Genomic DNA, 12,619 nt, shown 5'->3' on the forward strand with positions numbered 1-12,619 from the left:
TCTCAGTCATTTGAAACACAAAAGAACAGATTATTTATACCAAATAAGAGAGCTCTTTAATCTTCCTGGACTGTAATAAATACCAATATTAGGATTTGGGCTAATAAATGTACACAAAAATAAAAACAAATCTTCCAAAACTGTTCATCTCTGTTAAGTTAGCCATACACTTATAGATTTCCACCCAATGTTCCAAAACGATAGATTCCATTCTGATAGGAATCGATTTAGTAGGAATTCCTACAATACACTGTACATCAATTTCTAAAAGATTCCAGCAAGGAATCTATTGAAAAGCGATGGAACTGCAGAGTTGCACTGCTTGATCGAACTTGCCCCACCACCAATTGCTTTCAATTTTCCATCCTGTCCGATCGATACTTTCAATCGATTTTTAGTCAAGACTGACTAAAAATCAATACTGCTCCGACATTTTGGGGAATCGATTTCTGGCAGATGAGTCAAATCTACAAGAAATCAAACGAGGAAGTCAATCAGTGTATGGCCACCTTCTACATTCTCACATGTTTATACAGTATAATCTTGTAATAGTAAACTCCAAGGGACCAGGAAAAGTGGTTTACTATATCAGAAATTGTCCTAGAAATGGCCCAGCATACCCTAGTACAGGTACAAGCACTTGCACATTTAGTGGACTACAAGGGCTCAGCTTATACCTTAGGGCTGTATAGCCAGGCTGGACAAATTCCTGGTACAGTATCCAGGTTCCTTAAAAATTACAGCTGTCACTGAATAAAGGCAGCCACTTGCTTCCTGTAAGTGACACCCCGTAGGCTAGACTTGCAGCACGTCCTGCAAAACTTTCTCCTCACACTTCAGCCAATCAGGAAGCCTATCTTCAAAATGCAGCCAATAATAATAAGCCACTTGCATCTGTGATGCGAGCAGCTCCAATACCTCCGAGCTCTACATGCTACCAGGAGCGTCAAGGGCAAGGCTAATAAGGGAGGAGATACCCTGGAGTGTGTACAATCCCGTGTGAGGACTGCGACTATACTTTTATCAGGGATTGAAAAGTGGAGGTGGTAACACTGCATCTGCTTTTGTTTATGTTCATATTATTCCTCATTTTCCCCAGGCTGCTTATTTGTACAGTACTGTATATCCAGCACCGGTGCCATTCTTCTTGTCTTACAAATGTTATCAGGCATCAGCTCACCTGCAGTTAGCCTGAAGAGAGCAGGAGATGATGGGTTCACACTGACATATGATGCATGCACTGCCCACTGTTTAATATATCCAGAGACAGTGTCAAGTAGGGGCCAAAAAAGAGGTTTACTATAACAGAAGTTTTATTATATCAGTGTTTACTATACCAGGCGTTGCTCCAATAGACTTATAATGGAGATTGGCCGGGACTTGGAGAGGTAGTACACTATACCAGAATGCTTACTATATAAGCGTTTATTATAACAAGATTATACTGTATTACAGTGCTACAATATTTTCCACTGATTAAAGGTAGCCATACACTGGTCGATTTGCCATCAGATTTGAGCAAAAAATAGATCCCTCTCTGATCGAATCTGATCAGAGAGGGATCGTATGGCCACCTTTACTGCAAACAGATTGTAAATCGATTTCAGCCTGAAACCGATCACAATCTGTGGAGCTGCCTCTGCTGCCGCTCCCCTCCCCTCCTGCATACATTACCTGTTCCGGCCGGCGCGAGTCCCCCGGTCCACTGCTGTCTTCTTCTCCGCCTGGTCCCTGGCTCCCGGCTGGCATCTTCTCCCATCGGCATCCGCGTATAACTTTGTCACTCCAGTGACAGCGGAAGTTCAAATAGAGCGCCCTCTATTTGTACTTCCGCTGTCACTGCAGTGACACAGGAAGTTATACACTGATGCCTTGATGCGGAAGGTGATGAGAGAAGATGCCAGCCGGGAGGGGACAGCGGTGACTCGCGCCGGCGGAGCAGGTAATGTATCATCGCTGTATAGCGTCGGTCGTCGGGCATTCGAACGCCGCTATCGACGCACTCCTGACCCGAGAAAAATCTTCCGCACGGATGGATCGACGGGAGTCGACAGGAACCATGGATTTCGGACGGAAATCCATCGTTCTGTCAGCGGTGTGCGCAGCCCCTTTAGAGAGAATAAAACAAGTTTCAATATTGCTATGCCAGTTAACCTATTAGCATGCTTAAAATAGGCACGTATTGTGACACCATTCATACTAATCTGTGTCCATAGTGTCTTGTTAGAGCTTTTCACTTTAATCTAAAATCAAGAGGACAAAGTGGTTGTGGATTACACACTAACCTTTCTACATGCACTGGTTTATCAAACTTGAACAGAATGTAGTCTCCAGCTATGGGAGTGATGGCCCAGAAGAAATCCTCTCCCAAGTATGTCTTTTCCAGGGTATGACCTTGGTACACTTTTAAAGAGGTGGAGACTTCAGCTGGTGGATTCACATGAATTTTATGTAACAAAGGTTTTAGGAAATCTTTGTCCTAAAAAGGAAAGCAGACAAGAAAAAAATGCATAATTGTGATTATTAGTAGTAAGACTAACACCACAGAAGAGGTAGGTACCAATAAGATGTCATCTGCTCTCTGCCTGGCAGACCTCAAACTACAGTGCAAACATCTCGTCTTTCATCTTGAAATATAAATGAAAACTAAAACAAAATGAACCCCTAGTGCAAATAACAGTGATGGGCAGACAAACCCTTTAGGCCCCTTTTACAGTTAGATACTATCTGTGCATTACGTTACCCTTTCAGAACACAGGATAAAGCAACAGCAATGAAAGTCTATACGGGCGTAGTATACTAACTATCTTGCGCCTGAAGTGTGATTTGCTGCCGACCCACTGTTTGTAGTCTTCTCCTAGCCCCCTCTGTGACATTTTCGCTGCTCCTGCTACTTTCTTGGTGATAAAATCACAGTTTTATTCATTGTTTTTGTAAACAATGAAGATGGCCACCAAACAGGAAATACATCATCAGAGCAGGTGCCTGTTTGCAGAGGCTGCTCTCAAACGTGACTTCACTGCTGGAATATTTCTCCCACTTGTTGCCTTGGCTGCTTGTCTGGGCTTTGAACTGATCTTTCTGCACTCACAGCTGTTCACAAGGTCACAGACAGGCAGGCTGTGGCCAAAGACGCTGGCTGTGACTAATAAACAAAGCACACACACAGTGCCTGCAGGGGGTGTAGGGGAGGTGTGCATAACTTCTCCCTATCACAGTACATTCCTCTCTGGGCTGACAAGGCTTGACAAAGGGAAGAAGATTAGATATTATACAGAAGCAGTGCAACTAGAAAAGGCTGCAGTAAGCCAGACCACATTAGAACAGGTATAGGAACTTAAAGGATAGAAGAAATAAGGCAGAAAATTTTGTTACTGAGTCTCTTTAATTCTATTTAGATCCTGTGGTCAAGTCTCAAAAAAGGATGGACAAGCAGAGGCCACAAATTGTGATATAAAAGTGGCAAAGTTTTCAAAATGTGTCATTACCAAAATTGTTGGGCAATACGGTGTATGCCTAGGGATATGGTCTGCCTCAAAGATGGAAACCTATTCTTTAATGGCAGTTCGATTATGGTGTGATGGGGTAAGCATTTCTTGGAACTTTAAATGGGGAGGAGAAAAATGTGAAATGCCTCAGTAGGAAGCCAAGAGAGAAGAGAGTCCACTAGCTCACACTACAGAAATTCAGCACCAGGGAGTCGACAAGCACACACGTGGATCCAGCACAGGTGCAAGTACAAACAACAGGAGAAAGGATGACTTGGTCTCAAACCTGGATTGTTATGCAACTGTAGCAATAATTTATTTCACCATAGTAACCATAGTAGTCCAGAGGCTTCTTAAATCCTCATAAAGCTCACCGTTCCAGCACAGGGTCCCATCTTCATCATCTGGCCACACCATAAGCCATGGAGGAGTGCATCTTAATTGGTAATGCATGCGTAAAGACTGCACACTCATGCATGGCTTTTTTTCCTCTGTGCACTAGTGCTTCGTTCTACTGCAGTGGATGGGCATTGTAGTACCAATACATAAAAAAGGGGTGAGAGAGCTGCAGCAACTACAGAGGAATAACTACTGAATACAGTTTAAAAAGTGTTCTGCATTCTGCTGTTTAACCAATTCAGCCCACAGGGATTTTTTTACCTTATGCAACAGAGCAATTTTCACCTCCCATTCATTCGCCAATAACTTTATCACTACTTATCACAGTGAATTGATCTATATCTTGTTTTTTCCACCCCCAATTAGGCGTTCATTGGGTGGTACATTTTGCTAAGAATAATTTTTTTCTAAATGCATTTTCACAGGAATATTAAGAAAAAAAATTGAAAAAAATTCATTATTTCTCAGTTTTCAGCCATTATAGCTTTAAAATAATACCAATGGGCTACCATAATTAAAACCTATGTATTTTATTTGCCCTCTGGTCCCAGTTATTACACCATTTAAATTATGCCCCTATCACAATGTATGGCGCCAATATTTTATTTGGAAATAAAGGTGCATTTTTTCAGTTTTGCGTCCATCACTATTTACAAGCTTATAATTTAAAAAAAAAATGTAATTTTGTAATATACCCTCTTCACACGCATATGTAAAAAGTTCAGACCCTTAGGTAACTTTTTTTTTTTTTTTTTTTTTTTAAACAATTTTTTTTCCATTAAAAAAATTTTTGGGGTAATTTTTGGTGTGAGAGTTAAAGGAATACTATCGATGTATACATTTATTTTTAAATGCTGTATGTTGTAGCACACATTAGGACAAGTACTAGGAGCAATTTGATTCCTCACACAGCTGTTCCTCTCAGCTGTAAAATCCTCCGTCAGTTTTGGCGTCAGTGTTGGATACAAATGTATCTAAAAACTGAGGGCTCCCAGAGGGCTAAAGGTTCGTATACACGTCCGATAAAGATCGTTCGTTACGAACGATTCGTGACGTTTACACGATATTCAAATTAGACTGAAAAGATCGTTCGTAATGAACGATTGTGTACACACGTGAACGATATAAGTATAAAGTACTGAACGACGAACGATAAAAAAATGCGTGCGCAAACGGAAGTGACGTTATGACAGGCAATAAGAACATGCGTTATCGGACGATCTTTGTACACACTGCAACGATTGAACGATTATCTTTCGAAAAAATCCGCCGGGTTGGATCGGTCCGATTGAACGATAACGATCGTTATCGTTCACAAAAACGATCGTTCACACTTTTTGAACGCACGATTATCGTTCCGATTGTCGTTATCGTTCATTTTTGAACGATCGTTATCGTACGTGTGTACTCAGCTTAAGACCATGTCTGCACAGGGGAGTTGCTATCAACTCCTCAGTTTATAGTTTAATTATCACCTTGCTGAAAGAATCTTATTGATATGGTGGTAAGGGGTTAAAGATTCTAGCAATGTGTGTTTATTATCTTTGCTTCTCTTGACTGATAAAGATACTAATAATGCTAATTGTAAACAGTGGTCTGCCCCTCAGCAGCTTGTAAAGTGGATGCAGCCTGGAGTGAATCACCTCAGGCAGCCAGTCTGAGTGTAAACACAGACTAGTGTTATAGCTAGTTATATTCCAGCAATATTACAGCTCATTTAGTTACCTGTTACCACCTCAGATCAGCCTATTTCTCCTCATGTCTGTTGCATGCTGTGAGTGACACAGTGAAATATATTTGTGAGCTGTGTGACAGAGTAACCAAGCAGCTCAGGGTGACCCAAACTACTATGAGCTGTGTGAGAAATGAATTTTTAAGCAGGGATAGCAAGAGAGAGAGACCTGGGTGAATAAATAAAGTGCCCCTAGCACTAGTGGTAATGTGTACACTAATATAGAGTATTAAAAAAAAGTCGTTTCAATCGATAGTATTCCTTTAAACAGTTAATTTTAAATGTGATAATGTGGGTTTATTTTATTTAAAAAATTATGTAGATGTAGTTTTACTATTTGGCCACAAGATGGCAACAGTGAGATTTTTTTTTTTAGTCCTGAAAGCAAGAGCTCACTTCCAGGAAGCACTAGGATAACGGGAAACTTTTTTTTTTCAGAAAGGGGACTTAGAACGATGAATGGGAATTATATTCCCATTAATTGATCTCAGGGCTAATTGGGGGTGGGCGGGGGCGCGCACAGCAGCCCAGCAGCTGCCGCCTGGATGTGACAATCACATCCAGGCGGCAGGAAGGGTTAATAGACTTGCACAGTACACCGAGCAGGTGACTAGACTCCATTAGTATGGATTTCATGGGTAGATCAGCTGTAATCCATTTTATTTTTACAACCAAATTGCTTTTATTACTATCAGAGTACTCCCTTCTTGTATCCATTTTGAGTGCAGAGGATTAAGGATTGCTTGCATGTAAACTGGCCACATCCCATCAGCACCTGATTTTCCCTCATGTCCCAGCAGGATAAGCATGGCTACCCTTGCTTCTGTACAGATCAACTATTGATCACATACACATGCAGCCATAAAGTCTTGAAAATTGCTGTCAATGCAGCATAGCTTTGCACAACCTTTTTGTAGACTACAAACATATTGACAGTTCAAATGGCTAAAATGATAACTAGTCTGGCGCTGCTGGGAATATCACAGAAGCTTGTAGAAACTGTAACTTTACAATGATCAAAACAAAGTCAAAATTCCCTGTGCTCCAACAGATTAGACACACTATTGCAAGTCCTCAACACAAACTAAAAAAAAAAAAAAAAAAAAAAAAAAAAAAAAAGTGTATATAAGGGTTAATAGGTTTACTTTTGGTTTGTCATGTGCCAGTGAGCTGCTGCAGTGAGCTCTCCAGGCTGCAGAGTTTGTCTCCCACTGCAGAAGATGGCAAAGAAATGTTCTGTGTGCAACATAAGGTGCCCATACACTCGTCAGATTGGCAGCAGATAGATAAGAAATGCATCTGATGATCTATCTGATGCGTTTTTAGAACATTTTTTACCAAGATAGAATTCCAATAGATTTCAGTTTGAAATCTATTGAAATTCGATCTGATGGCATTTTTTTGCCATCAGATTTCCATTAAGGCCAATGCAAAACGATACGCAATCTCATCAGATCGACCTAAATTTTCCACCCTGCCAGTTCGATGGAAATCCATCGAAATCGGCCATCGATCGGTCGATTGGCCAACCGATTTGCCATCGATCGGGATCGATCGGTCGGCCACAAAATAGGCTGAGTGTATGGGCCCCTTAAGTCAACTGAGAGAAAGATGTATATTCAAAAAAATATTAGACACATAACAGCTTGATGTCATCACGGATGTGTACAGAAGCCCTGGGCAATAGCCTACACAGCCATCTAAAGGTTTAAAATGACAGGGAGGACTCTAGAAATGTATAAGAAGATCCGGAAGTGAAGCCAATTTCTGGTTTCCACCTAAATGTCATCCAATTTGGAAACAGACATGGCACCCCCAGGGAAACGCTGCCATTGTCTTAACTATCCTGACCTTTCTTGGCAAAAGGGTTTTTGGTTTTTTTTTTGTAGCATCTTGCCAAGATTTGCCAGAGATTTCAATCCAAGCAGCAAATATGTAATGTTTGCAGTCACTATTTAGATATGCAGTCACTATGTAGAGATCTTGGATCCCAGGAAAATAAACTTTGCCAGTCTATATAATAATTATTTACAGCTCTGATATAAACTTAACAATGCTTTGCTTTAGGTTTACCCATTTAAATGCAATCCTGGATATCATGCACATACTAATCATCATCCTATCAACATGAAGAGTGTAAAGGAAGAGCGACAGAAATTCTGAAGACAACGCCGGCTCTGTGTAAGGCTATGACGCATTTGAGTTTTCCAGCGCTGTAGAGACTCAAGTAGTACACTACAAAATGTCATGTCTTCAGTATGCAGGCTATACACAATCTCAGTCTGTTCTCTCCTGTACATGAAAGATCCCCGTTATGTAAGGAAACACAGCCATAACTTACTGTGAGTTTCTGTATTTTCCCAGCCAATGAAGAGTGCAAGCCAACATGCTGGAATAAAGATGGCCGGAAACGGATTCTAAGATTAGATTTCTGCCTGTCACAATGTTTCTGAAAAAGAAATGTTGATGAAAGAGTGCATAAATAAAATTGCCTTGGTCACATTAAAAAATTGCAAACAAAAACCCAAAAGTACCCATTTGCAGTCCGGTATCCGACAGAGTACCTTTTAATATAAAATTGTTCCGAAATAACATACACTCAACACCATACACCCGAAATAACATTCACTCCTGGATCCAGCATGTTAACAATCATATCCAAATCATCCACAAAGCAAACCTAGGCAGTTTCCTAGGGCCCGGAGAGAGTCTAGGGGGCTGGTGGATGCTAGCACCCATTACATCTTACTAAAAAAAACACAGTTGATTATCAAAAGTAGTAAAAAAAACTGCTATCTCGCCTAGGGCCACATTTCATCATAATCCTTTTCTGTTAACAATAGAGGAGGCTGATATGGAGGAGCAGTATGATGCTGACATGGTGGGGACACTAGTAAAACAAGGAAGATGGGAGACTTCAATTACATATTTCGTTTGGTTGGGGGGGGGGGGGGGGGGGGGAGTGGTATCTGTCCATCAACTTCAACCAGAAAAAAAAACAACAACCCCCATTTTGTACCTGCATTTATACCAGTTGATCCAGGGGAAGGCAAAAAAAAACCTTACAAGGCCTGGGCTAATTAGCATTAGAAGGGCAAGATTCTTTCCCGTCTCCAGATGGCAGTCAGATAAATCCCTGACTCAACTCTACCATGAATTACCTAGTAATTATAGCCGTGGATGCCCTTCAATGCAAGGAAAGCATCCAAGCCCTTTAAATGCAGATATAGAGTTTGCCATAAATACTCCCTGGGGTAAGATATTCCCGATTATAACCACTCTCACTGTGAAGGACACCTTTCTAAATAAATTGCAAAAACTTTTTTCCTCCATACACAGATCATGGTAGATAATTGAAAGTGTGCATCAGCAGTAACACTTTGTTCTAATGTCCCAAAATTGTGTAATCATAAGTACATTTACACATTGCTTTCCTTATGGCACCTATTGTATAACTTGCAGTACAGGTAGGCCCTCCTGTACTGCAAACTATAAAATAGGTGCTATAAGGAAAGTAATGAGTAAATGCACCTATTCATATTAACTACCGTACTTACATTTGTATTCTACAGATCTAGATTCTGAGTGGCTACTATAAGTAACTACATGTTTCACAATTTATCATTGCCCTTTAAATTGTTTAAAAAAGTAAATTATATATTATAGAATAACCATAAAGAAAAGTGCATTTCAAGTACCCAGATGGTTAAAACAAATAAGTATATAGCTATGTGATGTTTTCTTTGTTTATCTTTAGGAGTGACCCTTTGTGATGCTGACCATTTTTTTTATACCAGTGTGGCATGTGCATTGGAAGAGTAGTATATCATCGCTATGAAGTGGTGGTTGATGTGGGTATTGTTTCTGCAATAATTGGCAAAGTTGAAGGTCTGCAGCAAGTTTCCACCTGAGTGTTGGAACTTTCATTACACTTTGGAAAGAAAGTCTACCTGTTACTGAGTGAGACAACCAACTAGCTGAATGTACACTTTACCTTTTGTGTGCAAGTGCAGCTGACTCTGGGTCGATAAGGCATGGGTGCTTGAAATCTATAGTTTTTGCAAAAATTATCTTGTAAAGTTTTGTACACATATCCACTTTTCGATACTCGAACACTAGATTTGGATATAAATGGTATATACTAGGAATCCAAATGAAACATTTAGGTGACCTTGTAGTGACACATATACTAAAGCCAGCCTCACGCAGCTCTATGACATACTTGTAATCAGTGCCATCTGTATTGCCATGGTCATAGTGGAGTTGTGAGAAAGCGCGGAGGAGCCGCCGCCATGAGCCAGTGGCGGGCGGCTCCTTCCGCACTCAGCAATTACTCGCACGGAGAGGCAGCCGCCTCCTCGCATCATGAGGCGGCTGCCTCCGTGCATCAGCCTGCATAACGCGGCGAAACCGCCGCGTTGGATGCGACGGGTAGCCGGCAGGTCCCCGCTGCGGAGACACCGCTGAGCGGGGCTGCGCTGGCTGGGACTCGTAGTCCCCCAGGGTTCAGAGTGACGCGCGCGCGCGCACTCAGACAGGACTTAGTACACTCAAGAGGGAGTCAGCTGACCAGGCAGGTCAGCTGACTCTAGCTCCACTCCCCATTGGTCCAGCAATCAGGGAGGTGCTGGGGGACACCTTTTAGTATATATACTGCTGGCTGTTCATTCATTCCTCGTCTGGCGTTGCGTTCACATACGTGGAAGCACCCAGATCCGTTCGTCAGATCCGTTAGTGTGCCGGGACCAGCTGGAGCTGTAATCCTACACTAAGCTAGATTCTGTTGATAGCTTAAAGTACTAGTTTGGATTGTGATTATCTGTTATGACCTTTGCCTGCCTCGACTATCCTCCTGAACTCTGACCTTGTACCTCGTTATATCTGATACTCCGTTGCTGAACCCAGCCTGTACCCTGACTCCGCCTCTGCCTCTTGATTTTGTACCCCGATATTTCTGATACCTGTTGCCGAACCCTGCCTGTACCTAGACTCCGCCTCTGCCTACTGAATCTGTACCTTATCTGTCCGTGTGTTTACGACCTGGCTGGTCCGACCTCGAGAACCGACCTCACGATTGGAGGCGGTTCCTCGTCCTGTTAGTGACACTTGCGCCTGAGTGTCACTTTCGGACTTTCCTTCCCACTGTCAGTCTGACTCCTCCCGTCTTGGAGAGCTCAGACCTGTGGAAGGAATCTGTGCAGTTCTCCTTGCTGCACTGAGGCTTGTCCTCTATATTACTGTTGCACCAATCACACACTCTACTCAGGTGACCAGAGGTTAGTTAGTATATTGGATTATCGGTGATACTGCAGATCACATATAATCTGGTATACGTCTGTATTTCCCGTGATACTGCAGATCACCGGTAATCAGACCTCTCTGTGCTTCACCGAGCGTTACAGGAGTATTTCCCAATGTCAAGGTTCACTCAAAAACTGTTGGCACAGTGCTTAGCTTACCTTGCCACTCCTCACCCACCTTTCGCTTGCTACAATGATAGAGGGGTTGGCGAGTAGTAGGTGTGTGTGGAGAGATGGCACAACGTTGGCGGAAGAAGTCACTACAGTTCAAGCTCCATGGATCGTACATACAGCCTGCCACCAGGGAATACTAGCTATGCAATAAGAATCAGTATACATAAGGCAATTACTAAAGCAAGCCAAACTATTCAACCGCGTTCAACATTACAACCCAGATCGCAGGAAAATCGCAGCAAACAAACACCTATCCTGACCATGAAATGTTGCCCACAAGTCAATCCCAGGAAAACCACGGTGCCGTGGTTAACCACAATTTCTACCCAATTAGACAGTTTAGTCAAACCTAACATCTAATTGGGCTAAAATTTTGTCTAGTGTATGGCTAGTTTAAGAGTCCTAGGGCTGCAGTTACTTCAGTGACTTGATCTTTGCTACAGGGCCTCTTGGAATACAGACAGCAGAAAGAATAAAGATAATTTTTAAGTTTAATAAATACTAGTTGCAAAAAATATCACTGTCAATCTATGCTCTCATTATATACAGATCATGAAATGAAAGAGTAACAAGTACTAGGACTTGGCTTACTGCATCTTTTTCTGGGTTGCAGACTTTGACCCACAGTATATGATCCAGTAGCCAATCGATAGGCTTCTCCTTATAGAACATAAAGATGAACTCGACTATGAGTGTCATATCGGGTGCTTGAAACATTTTCCCTGCAATGGAAACAGACAACAAATTGTCAAAGCTGTGTACAATGTCATCTATGCCGCCTTTTACTTTTGGACTGGCCAGAGATAATGCCGGCTTCACTAACATCACAAGAAGAAAACTGAGAACAGACAGCCCCTAATTACACTTAATACCTGTATGTACGCTTAACTCACCAAGCACACTTGTGGAACAGATTTGCTTCAACAGGAACCCGAAGCGAGAGACATAGAGGCTGACATATTTACTTCCTTTTAAACCATGCAGATTGCTTTGCAGTCCTGCTGATCCACAGCTTCTAATGCATTTAGCCATAAACCCTGCACAAGCATGCAGATTAGTTGTTTCTGACAAAAATCTGACAAGATTAGCTGCATGCTTGTTTCAAGATAAGAACATTTACATTGCACTTTTCTCCTGGCAGATTCAAAGCACTAGGCAGCCTTTCTCAACCTTTCTACCCTGGAGGAACCCTATAAATAACTTTTGGATCTTAAGGAACCCCTGCAAACATTTTTTTGATCTCGAGGAACCCCTGCATTTATTTTTCAGGAGGCATGGTCTTTGAAAGTAGGTGTGGCTGTTTATTTCACTACCCCCATTACACTGTCATTCATTCTATTGTCTCCTGAGCCCCCAATTTAGTGCTTCTTGTTACAGTACCACCTATTATAGTCTGCTCTATTATACTTCCCCCACGATGGGGGAAAATGCCAAAGAACCCCTGCACAGTACTCAAGGAACCCTGGGGTTCCAGGGAACCCTGGTTGAGAAACCCTGCACTAGGGCAATAGCCCTTAACCAGTACA

General features: G+C 42.0%; 1 protein-coding gene across 2 annotated transcripts in view; it reads right to left on the reverse strand.

Moving 5' to 3' along the window:
* The window catches only part of MGAT4A (alpha-1,3-mannosyl-glycoprotein 4-beta-N-acetylglucosaminyltransferase A), a 172,182-nt gene that overhangs the window by 19,236 nt on the left and 140,327 nt on the right, over positions 1–12,619 (reverse strand). For both annotated transcript variants that reach the window (XM_068268180.1, XM_068268182.1), the window contains 3 exons: positions 11,685–11,815; positions 7,961–8,068; positions 2,286–2,479 (listed from right to left, as the gene is read on the reverse strand). In XM_068268180.1, coding sequence (XP_068124281.1) covers positions 2,286–2,479; positions 7,961–8,068; positions 11,685–11,815 — 433 coding nt within the window. The remainder of the gene's footprint in view (positions 1–2,285; positions 2,480–7,960; positions 8,069–11,684; positions 11,816–12,619) is intronic.

Source organism: Hyperolius riggenbachi, chromosome 2 (genome assembly GCF_040937935.1).
Source record: "Hyperolius riggenbachi isolate aHypRig1 chromosome 2, aHypRig1.pri, whole genome shotgun sequence".
NCBI lineage: Eukaryota > Metazoa > Chordata > Amphibia > Anura > Hyperoliidae > Hyperolius > Hyperolius riggenbachi.